General features: G+C 40.4%; 1 protein-coding gene across 1 annotated transcript; it reads left to right on the top strand.

Moving 5' to 3' along the window:
• Positions 1 to 1,217: 1,217 nt before the first annotated feature.
• Positions 1,218 to 14,424, top strand: fam166c (family with sequence similarity 166 member C). The gene is made up of 3 exons (XM_007900412.2): positions 1,218 to 1,309; positions 11,614 to 11,887; positions 14,308 to 14,424. Exons 1-3 carry the CDS (start codon positions 1,236 to 1,238, stop codon positions 14,422 to 14,424), a joined length of 465 nt encoding a protein of 154 aa, XP_007898603.2. The 5' UTR covers positions 1,218 to 1,235.
• Positions 14,425 to 23,396: the final 8,972 nt, after the last annotated feature.

The following is a 23,396-nucleotide window of genomic DNA, read 5'->3' as shown; positions in this document are numbered from 1 at the left end:
TAGGTCAAGTCTGGGCCTTATATCCTTCCCATAGATATATGCAAAAACCTCTAGCCTAGTTTGTATCCCTCTCAGCATAGATACAATGGGAGCATATGCCATTATTTAATACAAAATTCTTCTCACAATGCCAAAGCTCCGGCACTCAACACACAGTTTGTAAACCTTACGCCCACCCAAGCCATGATTAAATACCCCACGATTCAGAATGCTCAGAGGCAGCAAAAATCTATAGATTTCCTGTCCTAATTGGTTTGCGGCATCATTGAAGTACCTTAATTGCTTTTCCAACAATGTGGAAACTGCCACGAGCCACTTGTATTGCTCGGTGGAAAATTGCAACTTCTATTTTAAACTAAACTTGAACAATGACCTGTGAAATAAATTATCACTGTCACCACAGTGCCTTACACATGCCCAAGACACTCAGACTCCGCAGACCTTTCAGTATTACAATGAAAAAAACAACTGAATAAACTAATGGAGTGACGTTCAACGTCTTTACAAAATGTTCAGTCACAGTTTAATTTTAAGTGCACAACTTTGGATCAGTTTAGATTGAAACATTGAAATGAATAGACTTACTTTTCAGTATTGTTTTCCCAAACCACACCAACTTTTGGTATATCAGTGGTAAATCAAGATGGGAATGCAGTATAAATCAAGTCATGATATCATGAACAAAGAAGGAATTGTTGGAGTAAAGTAAAGGTAACATCATAGTTGTATCTCAAAAGGGGAGAGGGGAATGAGAAAGGTTGATAGATATATATTAGTACAGTTTGTATACCTGTGTTGTGTACCATAGCGTGAATGTACACATCAGGGTACTTGCACATGGCATTTTAGTTATCAATCCTCAACTTCTCAAGAAGTTAACTTGCAAAACAAATGTTGCAAAGTGAAGCAATACAAGGTCTAAAGTGAAGTGTTTGCGAGCAGTGGGATAATCCCTGTGGATTGCTTATCGCCAGTCGTGGCAAAATGCCAAAGAGTTGCTGTTACACTCGGGGCGGTGTGTGTGGACAATTGCTGAGTCTGCTGTTGATGTCGTGGACTCACAGCGCCGTCCGGTTGCCTGGAAACAAGTGTGTTACACTGCAGGAGGCGGAGGGGACTGGTGGCGGAGTCATCCTCTCTCCACGTTAGAAAAAAGACTCGCAAAGAAATCTGATCTGAAAGTGCAGCGATTGCTTTGATCCGCAACCTTTCCCAAACAAACTTTGGGACGGCACATGGCTTCCCGCAGCGCTGGGACACTGCTGACCACGCACAATGCAACATACATCCCTCCCGCATTGATGCCCGGGTAAGGACAGCCACTGTGCGCACAGTCACCGCTGTGGCTTTATTCGTTCAGAGGACTGTGGTCCATTCAGATATTACTGTTTAAAACCAATCAAACATCAGGCAATTCATTCCTCCGCTGCTTCACATGTTTACGTAACACGTTTTTACTCAATAAGGATAAATGAATTAGGATAATAATACTTAATAAGGATAAATTATTTCTTGTGAATGGTTGGAAACCGGTATCGTATTCAAGTTGCCCAACTTTGCAGATGGTACCAAAACACTCCTCCAATTGTGGATCTGACTGTTATAAAATGCAGCGAGTTGTAGAAACCATGTTTTCTTTTGATCAACCGGGTGTCTGACACATGTGGAAACCCATCACTAAACCAAGCTGAGAATTCCGCTATTTGGTCTGTATAATAATAATAATAATAATCCTTGCATTTGATATAACGTTTTTCACGTCGGGAGGACGTCCCAAAGTGCTTCACAGAATATACTGTAAAGTGAATTGACTGTATATTTGGGGGCAAACGCGGCAGCCAATTGTGCACAGCAATGTCCCACAAACAATCGTAGATTGAAAATGACCAATTTATTATTGTTTTTGGTTTTGGAGGGATTATTATTAGGCTCTGTGTGGAGTAAGGAAACTTGCCCAAGGTTTCGCCCTGCCTGGAATTGAACTCAGGTCTCTCGCTTGCAAAGCGAGAAGAGAAGGAAGGTTCTCCTCATGCCTTGGCCAACCTTACTTCAGATAAATTTGTCATCTGGTTCATGATTGTTTGTGGGAGTTTAATGTGATAATATAAAAAATAATAATCCTTGCATACTGTAAAGTGAATTGACTGTATATTTGTGGGCAAAATATGGCAGCCAATTGCACATAGCAGTGTCCCACAAACAGCCGTGGATTGAAGTGACCAATTTATAATTTTTTTTCTTGAGGGATTATTATCAGGCGTGTGGAGTAAAGAAACTTGCCCGAGGTTTCACCTTGCTGGGAATTGAACCTAGGTCTCTTGCTTGCAAGGCGAGTGCTCTAACCACTGAGCTACAGGACTCCCTAATGTGTGGGCCACAGATGTGTGCATGTTGGCTGTTGTGTAAAAACCTAATATATAGTCATTACATTTGACAACAATGATCTGTGAAGCACTTTGAGACACTTTGACGCAAGATGCAATATCAAATGCAAGATTTTCACAATGCCCAATTTTATACTCCATTTTTTTGGACAACTATTCAATTGAGAAACCTAGGTGATGCACTAAAACCTCCAGTACTAGCAAGGTTGAAAAGATTGGCAGAGGAGAATGAAAACAACAAGAACAATAATAACAAATTCCATTTATAGAGCGCCTTTCACGTCAGGAGCACCTCCCAAGGCGCTGTTCAGTGAATGGGTTGTACCCGAGCTGGGGATTGGAATCAACGAGGGTGGCAGGCAAGGGGGTGGGATGGGAAGATGACCGAAGGCACAGTTGAAGAGGAAGGTCTTAAGACAACAGTCAGAAAACACCATATATATATAATATGTATGTATACAGGAGGTTCTGTGTTCCTCTTTCGTGGTACAACCCCTCTGCTTCTGCCAAGTAAAATGTAAAATTCAGCACTGTGAGTACATGACATATATATATATATTGTATTTATTGAGATCCAGGGAAAGAATGAGACAAGAGTATGAGACAAATTTGATGAATCTTGATTTCCCCAGAATAATGAGGAGAAGAATGGGGCACCGAAAGCTTAACAAGAGGGAAATAACTGTAGCAGAATTGATAAACTAGAGAAAGGCCGGTAAGGTTGAGACATATAGACTGGAGACCTTCAAGCCTTTTCGTGTATTGCATTCAGTAGAGACTAGGCACCATACTTAGTGAAGGACAAGGGACCCAAAGCGATATACTTCAGACAGATAAGACAAGGAGAAGTGGATGTTATTTTATTTTGGAATTAGATGCTGTATGAATACTTCATGATATTCTGGCTATGAATCTACTCTGATGGACCACAGGCTCATACACTCTATAAGATAGTAACAAAATATATCATGAGTTCTGGGGACATGAGTAGTAGAATATTGGGCTACTAATAGGAAAACTCAGCAATTGCCATTGAATGTGGCCTCCACTGATTGCACAGTTCTTGTCTCGATTTTGCTGCATTGGGTGGAAGTAATGCTGACAGAAATGCATTTCCTGCTCACTTATTGCACTCACAGAGTACTGTGGAACCAGTTTTAATTATTCATGATCAAAGTTATTCTGTCCAATAAATAGGGAAAGTATAAAATAAAAGTAAGTGAGTGTGTGCATAATGTGTGTGTTAAGTCAAAATCAACTACTTACCATATTTGTAATCATTGGAACTTTTGAGTTCGTTGAACACATTTCACCATTTTTATTTGATTATGGCAGATATTTTAATCTCATTTCCCTTCATTTTCTCTCAATGCATTGAATTCCCTTACTTCCCAAATATCTTCAAAAATTATTTCTGCAAATAAAGCGATGGACTATGAAGTGATAAAACGTTTTAACATTTGCTGGATTGCAATCATTTCTGAATACAGTGAAAAATGCATATCTTTGGGATTGATCTCATGTTATTCCTGCTAAAACATTGAGCAACACTACAGGTAAATAGGCTCTATGTATCTGAATTCAGATGAAGCCTATGATTAGAATATATTTTTGAATTGGGACCAGTTGTATTGCGTGTTTTCTCATTGTTTGACTGTGAATGTGACTTGCGGCATGCAATCAGGAATATTGACGTTGTTCTTTTTAAATATGCACATCTTGGTCAGGAATTCTTAATGCAAATTATTTTCCAGTACAGCAGATTTTCACTTCCCAATTAACAACAACAACAACTTGCACTTATATAGCACCTTCCATGCCAGGTAGCATCAGGGTAATGTCTCAGAGCTCTTGATTCACCTGGGAACATGATTTCTAATTTTGGACTAATGAAAAGTAAGAAATTTGCTTGCTTTGAGAATGATGACTGTTTTATTCCTTTTCTTTGTTATTTGGATCCCTTTGCAGTCCATAAAATCGATCACTCAATCCACAATTGTTTATGGGATACTGTTGTGCGCAATTAGCTGCCGTGTTTCACCCACAAAATACACAGTCAATTCACTTTACAGTATATTCTGTGAAGCGCTTTGAGACGTCTTGAAGGCATGATAAGGTGCTATATCAAATGCAAGGATTATTATTATATCTATTATTACTTCCCAACTATCCAGAATTGATTGGACTGTTTTAAACAGGCCAATCGGTTCTGCATCAACATCCTTCACAGTGCATTCCACACACTCATAAGCCTTTATGTGAAGAAATATTTTCTGGTTTCACTTCTAATCAGCTGTGCTTGTTCACAAGGATCACAAGATTAGTTTGAATGAAGATGGTTCTTTAGCCCATCTGATCGCATCCTTCCAGAGTACCTTCCTCCCATCACAGCATCATGTTTTATAAATGTCCAGTGTCCTGCCTACAACTATATGGCAACCTGTTCCAATCGTTAATTACCCCCTGTGATAAGAAAAATTTCCTGGTATCTGTCCTGAAATTGCTCTTTTCAATGATATCTAGATATCCAAGTGTTCACTTGCTTCCAGATTACCATTGGATCGATTTTCAACCTCATGACCCACTCCCCACCCATCCCCCCCTATACTTCTTCGACCCTATCTCTCCCTCACCACGACTGTCCGCAAACACAAACCCACCACCTGCTCCCTTGATCCCATCCCCACCTCTCTCCTCATCTCCCAACTCCACCTTCTGGCCCCTCTCCTGTCAGACGTCATCAACCTCTCCTTGTCCACCGGTTCAGTTCCCTAAAAATAGCCGTCATCACCGCCATCCTGAAAAACCTTCCCAGGATCCATCTCTCCTCTCCAGCTACCGCCCCATCTCTAACCTCCCATTCCTCTCCAAGGTCCTGGAATGAGTCATCGCATCCCAGCTCCGTTCCTTTCTTTCTCGCCATTCCCTGTGGGAACCCCTCCAATCCGGCTTCCGTGCTGCCCATAGCACGGAAACAGCCCTGGTGAAAGTCACTAATGACATTCTGAACATCTGAGATCAGGGCTCCCTCTGCCTCCTTGTCCTCCTCGACCTCTCTGCCACCTTCGGCACTGTCGACCACTCCATCTTCATAGACCGCCTCTCCTCTTTACTTAATCTCCGCGGACCTGCCCTTGCCTGGTTCGATTCTTATCTCTCACCGTCTCCACTTTGTTGCCTCTAACGGTTTTCCTCCAGCCTCCGCACTGTCACGTCTGGCGTCCCCCAGGGCTCTGTCTTTGGCCCTCTCCTCTTTAATATCTACATGCTCCCCTTGGTGACATCATCCGCAGACATGGGGTCAACTTCCATATGTATGCAGATGACACCCAACTCTATCATTGATCCTCCACCCTCAACTCCAGAATCACTGCTGTCCTGACAGACTGTCTGTTGGACATCAAGTCCTGGATGAGGACAAATTTCCTACAGTTGAATGTGAACAAGACTGAGGCCCTCCTGATTGGCTCACACCAGCACCTCAGGCTCTGGCAGCATCAACCTCCATGGTTGTTCACTACAACTCACCAAGCCAGTCAGGAACATTGGTGTCTTGTTCGACCCTCAACTGTCTTTTTTTCCCCACATCCAACCCATGACCCGCTCTGCCTTCCCTCACCTCCGTAACATCACCCGACTCCGCCACTACCTCACCCCTCAGGCTGCTGAAGCTCTTGTTCGTGTCTTCATCACCTCCAGGCTCGACTATGCAAACGTCCTGCTTGTCGGCCTTCCCAACTCCTCCCTCTACACTGCTGATAATCCAGAACTCTGCAGCCCGTGTCCTCTCCTGCACCAAACTCCGTGACCCTATCTCCCCCACTCTCGCCCGACTCCATTGGCTCTCTATCCTTCAGAGGATCCAGTTCAAGATCCTGGTCCTCACCTACAAAGCCCTCCATGGCCTCGCCCCACCCTACCTCTGCGACCTCCTAACCCCTACCAATCTGTCCGTTCCCTCCGCTCAGCCGGCTCTGGCCTGCTCCACATCCCCCGACGCACCCACCCCACCATTGGCAGGAGAGCCTTCAATCGCTCTGCCCCCAACCTTTGGAATTCCATCCCCCAATCACTCCGCCTCACCCCCCTCCTTAGCCTCCTTCAAGTCCTGCCTCAAGACCCTACTCTTCGGCCATGCTATCGGCCACCCCCCTTCACCTCCCCTCCCTTCTCCCCCCCTGACCCCAGCTGTACACTGTCCAGCGCCTTGGGACCTCCTCCCGACGTGAAATGTAATCTTGTTGTGTTGATGTTGTTGTAATATAGCACCAGCCTTAGTGCTCTGCTTCACAATTGATCATCTCTGCTTATTAGTAAATTTACTGACAAGTGTAGAATAACAGGCAAGCAGGGAGATAGACAGTAATTTGACAAGTATGAGAAATCTTCTGTGGAAATCTTAATGTGATAATCAATGTTGTTTTTCAAGTTTCCAGAGGGTAACTGAACTGTGTGGACAACTCACATAGAGGTCAATTAAGTGAAGTTGCAATGGTGATTATGCCATGATTTACCCACTAATTTTGTAACTGTAAATTCAGGGTTCATATCTCCAAACATTTGTATCTGTTTATATATCCTGGAACAGTACTGGTTCTATGGATTGCTATCTGGAAAGAAGTGTAGAATATATCATTTGAAATTTGTCATAATTGCTGCAGGAATGCTAGTAGCATTGCTCAGTATCCTGTAGCAGAGTGGTTAGCGCACTCACCAAGTGAAGAGAAAACCAGGGTTTGATTCCCAGACAGGGTGAAACCGTAGGCAAGTTTCCTTACTTCACACGTCTCTTTTTATCTAGCAGTATGTAGTATATCGCCCACATATACACAATCAATCCACTTTACAATATATTCTGTGAAGCTCTTTGACATCTCAACTACGAGATAAGGCACTATATCAAATGCAAGGATTACTATTTTTATTGGAGTCCTGTAACTCAGGGGTTAGAGCACTCGCTTTGCAAGCGACAGACCTGGATTCAATTCCCGGCAGGGGCGAAACCTTGGGCAAGTTTCCTTACTCCACACGCCTGATCATAATCCCTCAAAAAAAAGCAATTAATAAACTCGTCACTTCAATCCACGACTGTTTGTGCGACACTGCTGTGTATATTTGGCTGCCACGTTTTGCCCACAAGTATACAGTCAATTCACTTTACAGTTTTTTCTGTGAAGCCTTTTGAGACGTCTAGAAGATGTGAAAAGCGCTATATCAAATGCAAGGATTATTATTATTATTATTTTCCTGGAAAAGGACAACATTTCATGTTTGTTATGTTTATAATCCCCCAAATTATACTAGTTTGTGGTATAATCTTGCCAATTCATTATGTACTGAAGGTGTGAAACAACTAGCTCATTATGTACGTTGAGATGCAACATTTTCCTAAATTCCTTGACTGCTATCATTAATTCCTATTTCAACAAAATGTAAATAAAACAAAGCTTAATGTCATCCAAATTAAACTTGGTGTCACGTATGTGGAGGAAGAATCCTACAATTAAATAAATTACAACACAAAATAAGGCTATTTGGCCTATTAATCTTCTGCTGGTCCAAACTTCTCCATTGAAACTTTACACTCTAACCCAAATCCGGACTCTTTTCCATATTGCAAATAATCACTTCAGTGGAACTATAAATGTATTCTTTTGAACTATATACCCCATTTAACAACAACAAGATTTCATTTGTATTACGCCTTTCACGTCGCTACCACATTTTATAAAAGCAATCAGAACACAAATAACCAGATATTACTGTACCGTGTTGTGTTGGTACAAATGGGACATGAACTGTCAGAATAAAGTTGGTATTGATCTTTGCATTGTTCTTGTGCCACCAAGATCTTTTTGGAAAATGTAGGTGAAATGTGTAACTTATATGGAGTTGATTGTATTTTCAACACTGGAACTTCAAATACACATGGATGGCATTAAAATATACTGTAGTATAGTCCTGTCTGATGCAGTCCAGTAAAACATAGTTTGTAGTATACTTTATCAAAAATAAAACCATAAAATAATGCGGCTCATTATATCTATTGCTATATCGTGATGCTATTCTCTCACAGGAGCTATGTACTCTAATCTCCACCACTCTTTCCCAAAAATCTTTAATTTTTTTTTCTCAGGTCTTTATTTGAATCCCTTCTGGAATGGTTTTATGGACTTGGCTTCAAGAGCCATTTATGAGAAAGCATTACATGTTATAATTCTTAAGATTTTCAATTTTGTCTTATCTTCTTTCTTGAAAGTTTGAGTCATTTTGAGAAAAGTTCTACACTACCAGCAGCCTATAATATCTCACCCAAGGGGACATTGCTTGTACAGTAAACTGCTGATAACTTGACCCTGGCTTAATTTGTCACTACCCACTTAAGTCATCATACTGTCAATAACCTGGCTGCATTTATTTATGTATTTATACATATGCCTAACTCACCACTCCAGATAACTCGTCATTGAGCTCTTTTGCCTTAGAGTCACATTTTCTGGTCATCCAAGTGTCTATCACATATGTTTGAAGTATCCAAACCAAACTGAGAGTTCCATACATCCCACCTATACATGGAAATACATGAATGTTTATTGGAAATCCAGAGATGATTATTGGAAATGGAATGCACACTATCTTCTTGGACGGACGCGTCCTGATGACCTAATTCTGGAAAGTATTAGGTGCAAGTTTGCAAAAGCCAAGGTTTGTGAACCCCAGAGTGTGCTTTGGGGTTCTGTTGGAGTCTAACCAGATAAAACCGGATAGCTTGCCATTGAGAGGGCTGCCTGGCAAGCTTTCCTGCGGTTTATCCAGCAAAGACCACACTACCTGTTAGGGGATTGGCTTGCAGCATTAACAGCAGCTGAATGAGAACAAGAACAACAAAATTACATTTATAGAGTGCCTTTCACATCGGGAGGACATCCCAAAGCGCTGATAGAATGTTATAACAGCAAAGCCTGATTGAACTGACTTCCACGTATGCCCTTTCCTATTCCAGTCACCAGATGGCGATCAGGAACCTTGAGTGGAAGTGTCTTCGTTCAAAGGCACAAAGTCAATTACAGCAGTTCTACTGCAACTTAGTTCAGATGATAATAATAATAATAATCATAATCCTTGCATTTGATATAGCACCTTATCACATCCTTGAGATTTCTCAAAGCACTTCATAGTAAAGTGAATTGACTGTACATTTTGTGGGCGAAATGCCGCAGCCAATTGCACACAGCAGTATCCCACAAACAAATGTGATCACATTTTTAAAAACATTTTAAGGGATTATTATCCCCGGAAAAGTGATCTGTCAATCGACTAACAACCGGGTTCCTATTTACTGCTAGGTGAACAGAGGTGTGTGGAGTAAGGAAACTTGCCCAATGTTCTTGTTCTTGCTCTAACTACTAAGGTACAGATCAATTAATTTAACAGAGTGATTTAGACCAGTGGCAGGGCTTAGGACCTTCCTAGGTTGTATGGCACACTATCACGTTAGGTGATGTATTTACTCACTGAGCCATTGGACAGCTCTTCTCGAATATTTAACAATTCAAGAATATAATACTCCTCGAATCCGGAGTCCGTAGGCTGGGACATACATGGCAGAAAACAGGCCTGGTAATCAATCAGCAACTATTCTTTGAAGTTTTTCTTCCCAGCTCATCAAACTCATCTCCTGAATGAAGCCAACCTCCTCTTGTCTTGACTGTCAGTTCAGCATCTGACAATCCAACAATTCCTTCTTGTCTATTCTCAGGAACTGCCCCTTCCCATTTCAAAACTGATGCCACAATATCCTTCAAATTCCTTAAAAAAGACTACTCTGTTGCAACACATGACTCTGTTCTTAGCCCTCTCCTACTCCTGAATTACATGTTGCCCCTTTACAATATCCTCTGTGAGTATAGGGTAAGCTCCAAGTGTGCTGATGGTACCCAACTTTACCTATTTGGCACCAAGTCAACTCCAGGACTGTTGCTATACTGTCTTGCCTAATATTAATTCCATATCTTTCTGCAGCTGAACATCAATATAATAAAGAATAATAATCTTTGCATTTGATCTGATGCCATATCATGTCATCGAGACATCTCATTGTGGTTCACAAGATAAACTTCACAAGGAGTCCTGTAGTTCAGTGGTTAGAGCACTCGCCTTTGTAAGCGAAAGACCTGGGTTTGATTCTTGGCAGGGTGAAACCTTGGGCAAGTTTCCTTAATCCATATGCCTGATAATAATCCCTCAAGAAAAAAAATAATAAAAAAATTGGTCACTTCAAGTGGGACGCTGCTGTGCGCAATTGGCTACCACGTTACGCCCACAAATATACAGTCAATTCTCTTTACAGTATGCATATTCCGTGAAGTGTTTTGAGACGTCTAGAGGACATTAAAAGTGCTATATCAAATGCAAGGATTATTATTTATTTATTATAAACGGTAAAGTGGATTGAATGAATGTGTATTTTGTGGGCGAAACGCCCTTTTTGGTTCACACCAGGACTTATTATATACACCACTGGATATGATTCCATCAAACTCTCTGGTTGCTCACTCAAGCTAAATCAGATAACATCTACCCTTATTGTTCTACTGACTTAAGCTGAGTTTTAAAACCCACTTTGGATCCATTGCAAAGTCTGTCATCTCTGGAACGTTGAGCACTTACATCTTCATTGTATCCCCAATGCTGTCAAAATCCTTTTCTATGCCTTTGTTATTTTGAGGATAGCATTCTTTCCAATGTTCTTCTTGTCAGCTAGTTTAATGGCACAACCCAAGTCCTCTCTCATACAAAGCTCTCCGCATCCATTCCACCCATGTCAAGCTAAGTTGACTGAAACGTTATTCTTGTTAACTTATACTTTGGTCAAAGAGGTAGGTTTTAAGAGTACTTGAAGACAGATAGAGAGGGGAATGGAGAGGAAGGGAGTTCCAGAGGTTAGGGGTGTAGAAATAGAGAGCTTGGCCACCAATGGTGTGGATAGGGAGCAGGACCTGTACCAAGACATAATGGGCTAAGCAGAGCAGAGGAGTGGGTTAGGGAGATTTAGGAGCACAAAGGGATATATAGGTGAAATCATAGTAAAATTGATACACTTAAAATGTTGGTGGACTGATGATGTATTCCATTGTGCTCATTCATGTGGAAAAAAACTCTGCACATCTTCTGTTATGTGATATTTTACCTTCATTAAGGATATTTGTTATCTTCTCTGTGCTTCCAGATACCGTGGTTATGTTCCTACAATAAATTTAACGTACGGTGATACCTATGGAAATAGCACCTTGAAGTACTTCCAGGATTATCGATCATCAGTCTTAAACACAAGTACGACTCCCTACAGCAAAGGAGGGAATTTCCCAACTATTTACTCCAATGACCCCTCTCTTGTAATAGCAGATAGATCCCGAACCAGGAACAGGTGGCTGACTGCTCCACGGTGGTCCAGATATGATGTGGACTTTGACAGGACTGAAGAGCTTAAAACATTTGATAAGGTAAGACTGAGAAAAAAAAGCAATAGTGCCATATGTATATTTCAGCAAACTAGGGGGAGATGAATAATAATAATATTGCTAACATTTGATATCCAAAGGTGTCACAAAGCACTCAAAGTGTATTAGCTGTGTATTTTGTAGGCAAATGTGACAGGTAATTTGCACAGAGCCATGTGTCACAAACAGCCATGAAATTTATAACCAATTTTGTTTGTTGGCCAGGATTTTTGCCAATGACTCCAGGAGAAATTCCACACTCTTTTTGATTTGTGACCTGTCATCTTAAATGCCCACCTGAACAGGCAGACAAGATGTAATGTCTCGTCCAAAGAATGGCACCTCCAACAATGCAGCACACCCCAGCACTACATTGGAACATCAGCCTAAACTATACAAGTTCAAAATCCACAATGTTCTGATTTAGAGGCAAGAGTGCTACCAACTGAGCCAGGTTGATAGACATAAATAGTTCAAGTGAGTTGTGTTGCAGGGAGTTGTTAGGCAGTCAAACAGTGTGTTTTCATTAATTGGCACAGTGTAGAGCTGTCTGAAATAAATTTAATGAAATGAGATCTGCCAGGATTATTTTATGAGGAATCTTATCAAAAGCCTTTTGAAAATCAAAAGAAAATATATAATTGCCTTGCCCCCATCAACCAATGTCAACAATAGCAGATTAATGATTTATGATTTACTCTTAAACCTATGCTGATGTTCTTTGTGGTCTCTGCATTCTTTAGATGAACATTGACAGCATTGTGCGAAATGTTCTCAAGTATTTTCTCTCTTACTGATGAGGTTCATTTACAAATCCCAGTTTCAAACTTTGGGATGAAAAATGTGATGTGTGATGGGATAATTATTGTTGGTGAGCTGGTGACATTAGCATTGTTGAAAATTGTTCCCATGGCAGTGTCTTAGTCAATGTCTGCTATAATGCCTTGACCCATACTCACTATTCAGCTTGCCACCTGATGGATCACTGCATTTCATTGTTGGTTCCTGGTATACAAGCTTAACTCAATTTAAAGGTGTGTGTGTGACTTACTGCTACTTACCGGAATGAGTTTCTATTTATATAACTTAACTCCTTATTAAGGAATTATTAACAGGAATAAATGCATATCAGTCCCTAATTCATTTGTACCAATAAATACTTGCACTTAAAATAGCATTTTAATTGGACACTACAATGTTTGGTGGTATCAAATTAACAAATAGATCTTCTATAGATTCTAGCAGAGGTTATATCCGCAGAACAGCTCACTCATGATATTACTGAGACAGGTCTGCAGGTTTCAGCAATGCAAGACGCCCTGTGGGTATTTCTCATCATAAAGAAAAACAATAACAAAAGCTTCATATACCTCTGTTCCTGTCTGTTTTTTCCAAGTAGTGAGTTCTCTTGGATTCTACCCTTTGTACATTAAAGTTCAAAGCACATAGTTAAGTATTGTCATACTGGAGTGTGGAGAACGTTTCAGACTTTTTATGCACTCAGAAATTACCAGGGCTCAATTTTGCGAGATGTCTAATTTCATTACAATTCTTTCAGAAAGCTCTCCACTGTGCCATGTATTGAATTGGCAACACAACATTACTTTAAATGTTACATCTGAAAAATAAACAATGCTCATGAAATATTCACTTATGGTTGACTTATTTCAGCCGTCTCTTCCAGTTGAGTGATTGTTGAGGTAACTTAGAATATCTGCATTGCTACACTTGTGACATTCCAGAAAATCAGTATTGCCCTGGTAATTTCAGTATAAAATCACTTGTCGGCTCGGCTCAGTTGATAGCACGCTTGCCTCTGATTCAGAAGGTTGTGGGTCACATAGATTGGCACTTTAAACTTATAGGCGAAACGGACACTCAACTGCACTGCTGGCATTGTCATAGATGTCATCATTCAGCTGAGATCTGTCTGCCTGTTCAGATGGGTGTTAAAAATCCCGTAGTTATTTGAAAACTAAAAGGAATTTCCCCAGGTGTTCTGTGCAACATTCCTCCAGATAAAACTGGTCATTCTCTTCATGGCCGTTTCTGGAACGTTACTGAACACAAATTGTCTGTCGAGTTCACTTACAGATACAAACATTTTGAGAAGTCCTGCATGTGGTAGATGCCCAGTCAAATGAAAGATTATTATTATCATAGTACTACAAGAAATGTTGACATCATAGTAACTTACAGGAATCAATTACACCTTGGAGCCAGAAAGGAAGCCATGTTAATATTCAAACTGAACAGAACAATGATGGCATTCAAACAGCCACAATATCACAATATTGCCAAATAAAGTGATGGAAATAGAAAATTTGCATGATGAGCTGACACATCAGAATAATGTACATCAGTTTCATATATTAATATAACACACAGATATATATAATACACATTTGTTCTATTGACTGTAGCTGGCCCAGGAACATCGGGAGGCTTACAAAGATAAGACTGGGACTGTACCCCGAGTGGACTTCTTTGTGCTGCCTGGAAAAGAGGAGGACACATTTCCATTTTTTCCTAATATGTAAGTATGATAAAGGTGATGCACAAAGAAGTTACCCACTACCTTCTCATGGCAACTATGGAAGGGCAATAAATGCTCACCCTGCGGTATTACCCATATTTTACGAAAGCATAAAAAGTGCACAGATTTTGTAAAAGAAACATGGCGCATTTCGCTACCTCTCAACATGATGGTGATGTGAGCCAATGAAACATACCTCTGACTACAAACACTTTGCAAAGTGTTCATCTTCAGCAATGCAGCTCAATGCCTATAATCACTTAATTGAACTGGAAAATCACATTAAGAGGTAATCAAGAGGTCCTTTTTTTTAACATAGTTAGACGTTAGGTCCATATTTAAAGGTCAAGTGCTAATACAACGTACATCACTGTCACGGTTTCATTCAGTTTTGTGCTGTACATATTTTAGAACAAAAGTAAAGATTTACAAGGTTTATGGGTGAGCCAGTGCGATAGACAGTTTTGCCTTTTGTGACTCTTAGTAAAACTGGTTGCTGAAGGCCAAGGATTTTCTTTGGATGGCAGAAATAAATGAGCAAGTAAAGAATTCTATTGACATTTTAACAATGCCTCTGGAGTAAGAACAGGGAAAGAAGAACGCCATGAATTCCTAGGAGTCTGAGTTGCCATTCCTACCAGCACAGCATCACAGATCAGTGGTGAGACTTTGGTATTCCAGAGCTCGCCAGCTGAGATTTATATATTCAATTGGCACTACTTATTGCTGCATCACTGTTCTAAATACTGTACTGCCTTTACACCATCATAATACCAGATCATAATTAGCAATTCCGTTAACACTACTTCTAATAGAAAATAGAGAACTAGGCCATTTTTGTTCCCCCAACACCCCCATCTTTTGTTAATTAAACGTTTTATTAATGTTTTTTATTAAAGAAGTTGTTTAATTCAAATTTTCAACTTAAAATTACAGTTACTGCAGTGTACACAATTCTCCTAGTCCTTAATTTAATCTATATCAGTTGCCAGCGGTGAGATCTGGTTATCAATTACTGTCCAGGCCAGTTTAATAATAAGTGGAAGGAATGTTTCTACAAGTAAAAATATGCAGAATTGCAGGTTGGGTTAATTTAAACAGATCTGTCCCTTTCATCACTGATCGTAATTGATTTTAGCCATTTATGCTTTACTGAACTGTAGAATATTTTAGTTTCTGTTTAATATCCTTTAGGGACTCCTGGGTCCTGAAGTGAAACTTTTATTGGTACATAACAGCACTGACTGTAACCATAGCATAGACTAGAGCCATTATTTATGCAGTTTTACATTGCACTATGGTGTCTTGGTGAAGAACGGCTATCATGCTAATTCTAAACTTTACTGCGGTGCTGGTTTAGTGATATTCCATTTGCATAGAAATTCTGTGCTTAAGATTATTTACTGTACTGACAACAGCAGCCTCTGTAGAGGATGATGCCAGACATTGGTATTGTTTAGCCCAAATCAAATTTTCTTTGTGGGTAGTGTAACAGCACTTGCTGGGCTGTGCTGAGTTTGCTCGTCTGAGCTGGGGCTGCACATGAAGACTAAATTGGCCCTGCTCTTCCCATGGTTAAGTAACCAGGCGTATCGGTACTGGCCCCTCTTTAGCACCCTCCACCCTCCACTGGTATTCTCTGTGCGTGTATGAATAACAAGATAATGTACGTAACAATGTTACATGCTTTGCGTTGATTTCATCTTTTGCTACAGATAACTTTCCTTCCTGTCGCTCCAGTGAACCAGAGTATGCAAACACCTGACCACTGCTCAACAGTGAGGAGAGCAATTCCATGGTCCTCATCACTTTGCAATGTAATCTGCAATGTTCATGTTGCATTGAAACATCTGTTTTGCAATTTACGATATTGGCATGAAAAAAAAGAAATTTCGTAAGACAATGAGAATATCAATGTTTTACCAAACATTTTATTTTTCACCTACTTTGTATAATTATTTTATTGTTAATTAAGAGCAAAAGTTCAGCGAATCAGTTAATTAAGAGCAAAAGTTCAGTTTATCAATCTGAGATGAATATTGCTATGTTTGATATTGATCTACAAAATGGAATGAGATTATGTGGGATATAGGGTTCTTTAATGATCCGTTTTTCAATTTACAATATTGGCGTGAAAAAAATGAAATTTCGTAAATCAATGAGAATATCAAATGTTTTAGCAAACATTGTATTTTTCATCTACTTTTCTATAATTATTGGTACCGATAAGCAAAAGTGCAGTGAATCAGTTTGCAATGCTATAAATTCTATGCCTTTAAATGCTGAGTGATCATGAAATGGCAAAGTTACATGGACTGTGTATATGGACATGTTGTGGACGAGTGTGTTCTGTTCAAGGCTCTGCAGATCCTAATCCACAGGAAGAAAATGTGTTGGTGATCAGCATCTGAATATTAAGAGTTAATTGGTGGAATAGATGTTTACCATTTATGCTAATTAATTTCCATGTAATGTTAAACAGGAAGTTAACAACAACAACAACAACAAGATTCCATTTATAAAGCGCCTTTCACGTCAGGAGGACGTCCCAAGGCGCTGCACAGTTGGGTCATGACCCGAGCAGGGGGGAAATGGTCAGGGTGAGGGGAGGGAAGGGAGGGAGCGAGGAGGGGAAGAGAGTCGAGAGGGGAGCTGAAGGCACGGTCAAAGAGAAAGGTTTTGAGACCGGCCTTGAAGGAGGAGAGGAAGGAAGCGGCGAAGGCACTGGGGGATGGAGTTCCAGAGCCTGGGGGCTGAGAGGCTGAAGGCCCGACCACCGATGGTAGGGCGGTTGGGGCGGGGGACGTGGAGCAGACCGGAGCCAGAGGAACGGAGGGTACGGGCAGGTAGGTAGGAGGATAGTAGGTTAAACTTCCTGTTTAACTATTTCAGAGATCCAGACACTATTGTAACAGTGAAATGTTACGAGGTTTTGTGTGGTTTTACTTCTGCTTCATGGTCAACTTAATTCCTGTTCTTATTTTTAGAACAATGCAAGCTGGAGCACTAGGGTTTCTTTTTGTCAACATGGTGTCTGACACATGCAGAATTTTTTTTGTCAACATGGTGACACATGCAGAATCCAGCATCATGCTTAAGAGTATCCAAAGCAGACTGGGTTAGCATGCAGTGTGTCCCAAGAGCAATTGAGAATGCTGCTGTTAATGTCTGTGTGTTTCTCTCTCCTGTGTATGTATGTGTGTGTGAATGTCTATGTGTCTCTCTCCCCTCCGTGTGTACATGTGTGATGTGTGTGTGTCTCTGTATGAGTGTCTCTGTGTGATTGTGTGTGTGTCGTATCTCTTTCTCTGTGAGTGTGTCTGTGTCTTTGAGTATGTGTCTCTCTCTGGGTCTTTGGGTCTGTGTGCGGTGGCGAGCTCTGAGAGACAGGAGGTGGTGATCTCCTGGAGCCCGTAGTCAGCACACTGGCAAGCTTGGTGAGCAATGTTGGTGTTTGATGGATGGCTGGTCCTTCAAATGTAATGCGAGGTGGAAATGGACCATTTGGCTCTTAAGGCATGCAATGGTGCTCCCCACACCCAACCACCCCCGGAGAGGGCCAGAAAGTTTTTGTTAAAGAAAGCATTAAGAATTGTTTTCGGCAACATTCTAATATGTGTTATTTCTTCATGTTTAGTTTTTAGCAATAAAGTGAAGGAGGATAGTCACTATTTTGTCAGATGGTCAACCAACTTTTTTTTATTGGTGAGCGAGGTTCGGCCTTGCTCACTCCCCTCCACCCCCAACCCCCCCCCCCAAACTGAATTGGACTGAATCTTGTTCCACAAGGGAACAAGGGTTGTCCTTGAAAACAACCCATCCTCCCCTCCACCTCCAACTCTCTAGGCTTCAAATTATCAAAAGCCAATCCAGACCTGAGCCTAGTACCTGAGTGCTCAAGCTAGTTCTGCATTCCAGTATCTCCACTTTTTGTGAGGGCAGATCAAACTCCTCAGATCAGAAGTACTGGAATATGGATCCCAGCCAACAGAGGGCTGAAGGCATAGCTGTAGCCAGGAGCTCGATCCTCCCATAGTGCATTATTATGGGGTTGTGGGTATGTAAACAAGTGAATTTCAACAGGAGAACTTTTCTGGCAGTTGCATATCCCAAGGAGTAACTGATAAGAACAAGGTCTACACTTGATCTTAGCCAAAAAGCCAACCGACAGTTACACCGCACTCTAGTTAGAGGAAAGCTCGGTGCATGTCCTTAACCTCTTAACCTCTTGCAGAATTTTGCTCCCTAGCTGACTACCTGCAAAATTAAATGCTAGAGTTGACAGGGGGTTCCGTTCTTTTTTAGCATAATAAATGTACATAGATAGTTTATACTTCAGCTTTTGCATCATTGTGCTGCACTTTTTAAAGACTTTATATGTAGAAATAGCAGCGTTCAGTTTGGTTGTTAATGTCTTCTCTAACTCTGAACACTTTGTAGTGTTGTTTCAAAATAAGGTTTATACATATGTTTGGGTCAATGATATTGACCTATTTTGTTAACTGAATTACATGATCGAAATGAAGCACTGTATTACTAGGCTCTAACATAATAGAATACAGAAAAATTCACTGCAGTATCTGGTATATATTTGTAAGAAACTTTAGTTCAAAATATCTCAATAGTTACCAGAATAAAGAACATAAAGTATTGTATGTATAACTAATACATTCTTCACTTTTTGGATACTAAAAGATGAAGAATTCCCAGAATGTTGTTAAATTTAGTGATTACAGGGGTGTGTCTAAATTATTTTACATCATATTCCTGGTTCAGATTTAATATTTTATGAAGCAATTAGGTGATTTGCACAAATGGACGGGCCAGTTACTTCTCCTGTTGCCAACTCCAAATGCTACCCTTCAAGAGACTCTGTTGAGGCAGATATCAGCTTCCTTATCGGATCAATAGATCTTTGTCCTGACAAAGCAGATCACTAAGCTAACAGAGTTTAACCCTTGGTTGCTCAAGATGAAATCAACTATTTTGACAACACAAAATAGCAAGTATTTTATTGACTACTAGCTATGTAAGAGTCACAAGTGGTAAATGTAATAACAAAGGCTAGAGCTGGGTTGAAACTTAAATAAGTTCCAAAGAGTTTTAGTTAGAAAGTGTTCTACATCAGGTTTAATGAGGCTTGTGAACAACACAACCTTTTTATTATCATTAGTTTGGCTTTCTCAGGGCTTGACCAGCATGGTCTTGCCTGGGTCATCTCTCCTATTAGTTGGTTTGGTCACTTGGGTCATCTCTCAGTTTGACTGGTGTCCATTTGAATGTCTTCCTGGCTTGTCTCTGTTGTTTATTAGTTGATAGGTAACAACTTGTGTTGAGTCTCCAGTCTTTTGTTTCTGTTTAACAGAGTTCTGAAATTTAATGAATAAAAAGTTTCATAGCAAAACCGTGAAAGAACTTTTGCCTATCTCTACATTTCCCTGGACTGAATCAACTCTCTCACTGAATCAGCTGAGAAGCTGTCAACATAAAAACATAAGAAATCCTAGACAAAAAAATGTCCAAGGTCCATCTAATTCGTCTTCCACCTTCCTGGCGGTCGCATGCACATATATCCCGAACTACCTATATACTATATCCCATAATGTTATTACCTAAAAGAAAACGATCTGATCTGTGTTTGAAGGAATCAACATTTCCTGCTTCAACCATCAACCCAGGGAGCCTGTTCCACAGATTTATTATTTGCTCACTGAAATAGTGTTCCTGTACTCAACAATTATTTTTATACAAGTAGCAGAATTACCCCATTATTTTGGCTTGCTATTAATCTTTTGGTACATCCCAATACCTGGTTTGCTTTACTCACTGCCACAGAGCATTCTTGCGAGAGCTTCAATTTATTGTGAATCAGGACCCCCAGGTCCTTTTCATTTTCAATACATGAACTGTGTGGACTGCATCACATGTCTTGATTCATTTGCAATTATGGCCTTGAATTGTATAGCAGAGACCTTCCCAGTGAAGGCCTGCCTCATTGCCTTACAATTTGTAGAATGAAATCTTATTATTTATCTGTGCTGTGAAACAAGAGAAGTAATGATTGCAGCAATACTACTCTGCCTACACTGATAAAATCTCACCTTTTAACATGTTTTAACATTTGTTGTTGGGGTGACATGTATTTTCTGTATCTGGCTTTATACTTCTTTGAAGATAACCCTGTGTCTTTTTCTACGAGAACAAAAGTGAGGCCAGGCCTAGAAAAGGATGAATGAAAACAATGGAACTGCCTGTTTCTATACTTGGAGGATTTTTTTTATGGGAAGATTTTGATTCAAGGTTACGATTTTTATCGTTATTTTGTTTTTCTCTCTGTCTCTTCCTTTCCCTTTACTCCTTCCTTCTCCCCCATAACTGATCACCAGACATTCTCTGTACCAACTTGTTGAAACGTTTGCCACAAATGAAGCAACATGAAAATTGTTGTAATATTCTTTGAGAATTTCAGCAGCTACTTGATGGCATGCTGAGCTGTGTTACCCACCAGGAAGCTCGCAGGGAATTATCCCATTATCCATCTAGTGACAGCTCTAACCCAAATTTTCAACCAATCCCATGCTCTCATTGGACCAGGAGTGAGTTGATGGACCGGTGGATAGTCCAATGGAAGTGTAGCGTAGCTTGATGGGCTGGATGGTCCAATGAAAACATAGGGTGGTGTGATGGACAGGTAGATAATCCAATGGGAGTGCATACTCACTGTGTTCATGGAAAGCTGGAAAAGTTGCTTTTTTTTGGTCATCCAGGTATCTATCACATGCGGAAACCCATCACAATGCTTAAGATTATCCAAACCAAACTGAGAATTCCATGCACCCACCTACACATGGAAATTCCAGAGAATGCACACTCTCACCCTATTTATCCCATCATGCCTACAGTATACAGCTTTATATTTATCACAACCAAAAGATTTTTACATAACTTTGTTGTTGATTCAATTCCTTTATTGCAGTTAAGGGCATAGGAAACTTTGAAATGTGCATGGGCATCGTACTTCCACTCTGACCATAAAAAAAAGTCTGGCTTGCTTTGTAATTCACCAAATAGAAATCAACTAAAAATGTCATATTTCATTAGTGCCTCCATTGATCAGAAAATAATCAGAAGACAATGTCCAATTTTGCTTTATTTTATTCCTTGTTTTTCTTCTCCTAATGGCGCAGGTGTATGTATTTATCATGGGTGCTAGACGTCTCCTCATTGTTCATTGAAGGACGGCCCAACCAGTCTCAACCAGTCTCAACCTGTTCTGGCGAAGGGTTGTGGATACAAAATGTTGACTCACTTTCCTTTCTCTATAGATGCTCCCTGACTTGTTGAATGTTCTCACCGACTTCTGTTTTTGTTTCTCCTTTAACTCTGCCCACATTCTCCAAACAAAGGTGTTGCAATGGGATCCCATATGCACCCTGCCTGTTTGTAGGATACATTGAACAATCTCTGCTCCAGTCCTACTAAGGGCCCCTCCATGACCTTTCCTTCCGCTATATTGACGACTGTGCAGCGTCCTGCTTTCACCCCAAGATAGAAAACTTCATCAATTTTGTTTCCAACTTCCACCTCTCCTTGACTACATGGTCCATCTGCGACTCTTCCCTTCTCTTCCTCGACTTCTCTATCTCCATCTTGGGCCAGAGACTATCCACTGATATTTACTACAAACCCACCAACTTCTACAGCTGCCTCGAATCCCACCCCGTTTCCTGTAAGATCGCCATTCCCTTCTCCCAATTTCTCCGCCTCTGCCGCACCTAGTCTGACAATGCCACCTTCCACACCTGAGCTTCTGAAATGTCCTCATTTTTCCTCAGCCGAGGAAAACCATTAACTGTAACCATTAACACATCCTGAGGTTCTGAGATGCATCTGTTCATTCTATAATCCCCCTATTGCCTTTTGTATTGCACCATCAACACCTCTAATTAATCAAATGTAACAATTATTATCTTCTGTCCTCCATCTAAAAATGTTTCCTTTGTTTTCTTCCTCTGCCCCCTTCTCTGCTTGTTCTTATAATCTGCTCCCTTCCAATATCCCCCAGTTCTGACGAAAGGTCATAGACCTGAAACATTTCCTCTTTCCATGGATGCTACCTGACCTGCTGGGTGTTTCCAGCGACTTCTATGTTTATAACAGATTTCCAGCATCTGCAGTACTGTGAATGTGTTTTTTCTTCGTTGTTCATGTTGAGCCTTGATAGGACCAAAAATGTGGAGTCCTGTAGTTCAGTGGTTAAGCACTTGTGTCACAAATGAGAGGACCTGGGTTTGATTCCTGAACAGGGCAAAACATTAGGCAAGTTTCCTTACTCCACATGTAAATAAGTAAGTAAATAAGTAAATAAATAAAAATAATAGTTTAGCCAGTTAATCCACATCTAGTTGTTGTGCTGGCAATTGGCTACTGTGTTTCGCCCACAAAAATAAAGAGTTAATTCACTTTACAGTATATTCTGTGAAGCATGTTGAGACGTCTTGAAAATGTGAGAAGGTGCTATGTCAAATGCAAATATTATTATTGTATTAAAATACCATCATAACTTGAGTGGTCAAGGGGAAAGGAACTACCCTTAATTTTTAATTATTTTCAAACAGTCAAAGGCGCAACGATGACTGCCTTTCTCCCAACTATGTTTCCTGGCCAAGGCAATGCTTAGATATGCTTTGCAAAGATGATTTGGAAGCTGCTTTATGTACTCCTTTGGGACATAACCAAACTACCAATTCTTCACACCAAGAAACCTTGTGAGTATAACTAACCTTCATTGATTAGGGAGTAGATTGATTAGATTCACTTTGTTATCCACCAGAAAAAAAGGATCTACTTGAAAATGTGATGCACTTAATACCAGCAGCAACAGCTTGCATTTATATAGCACCCTTCATGTAGGATAACACAAGAGGACCTAGATTTAATTCCTGGCAGGGTGAAAATTAGGGCAAATTACCTTAC

Source organism: Callorhinchus milii, unplaced genomic scaffold, assembly GCF_018977255.1.
Source record: "Callorhinchus milii isolate IMCB2004 unplaced genomic scaffold, IMCB_Cmil_1.0 Scaffold3, whole genome shotgun sequence".
NCBI lineage: Eukaryota > Metazoa > Chordata > Chondrichthyes > Chimaeriformes > Callorhinchidae > Callorhinchus > Callorhinchus milii.
This window is presented reverse-complemented; position numbering and strand designations above follow the sequence as displayed.

Coding starts and splice junctions, on each gene's coding strand:
- fam166c (XM_007900412.2), top strand. CDS start 1,236: ATGGCTTCCCGCAGCGCTGGGACACTGCTGACCACGCACAATGCAACA. Junction 1,310..11,613: donor CCTCCCGCATTGATGCCCGG/GTAAGGACAGCC, acceptor CTGTGCTTCCAG/ATACCGTGGTTATGTTCCTA. Junction 11,888..14,307: donor AGCTTAAAACATTTGATAAG/GTAAGACTGAGA, acceptor TATTGACTGTAG/CTGGCCCAGGAACATCGGGA.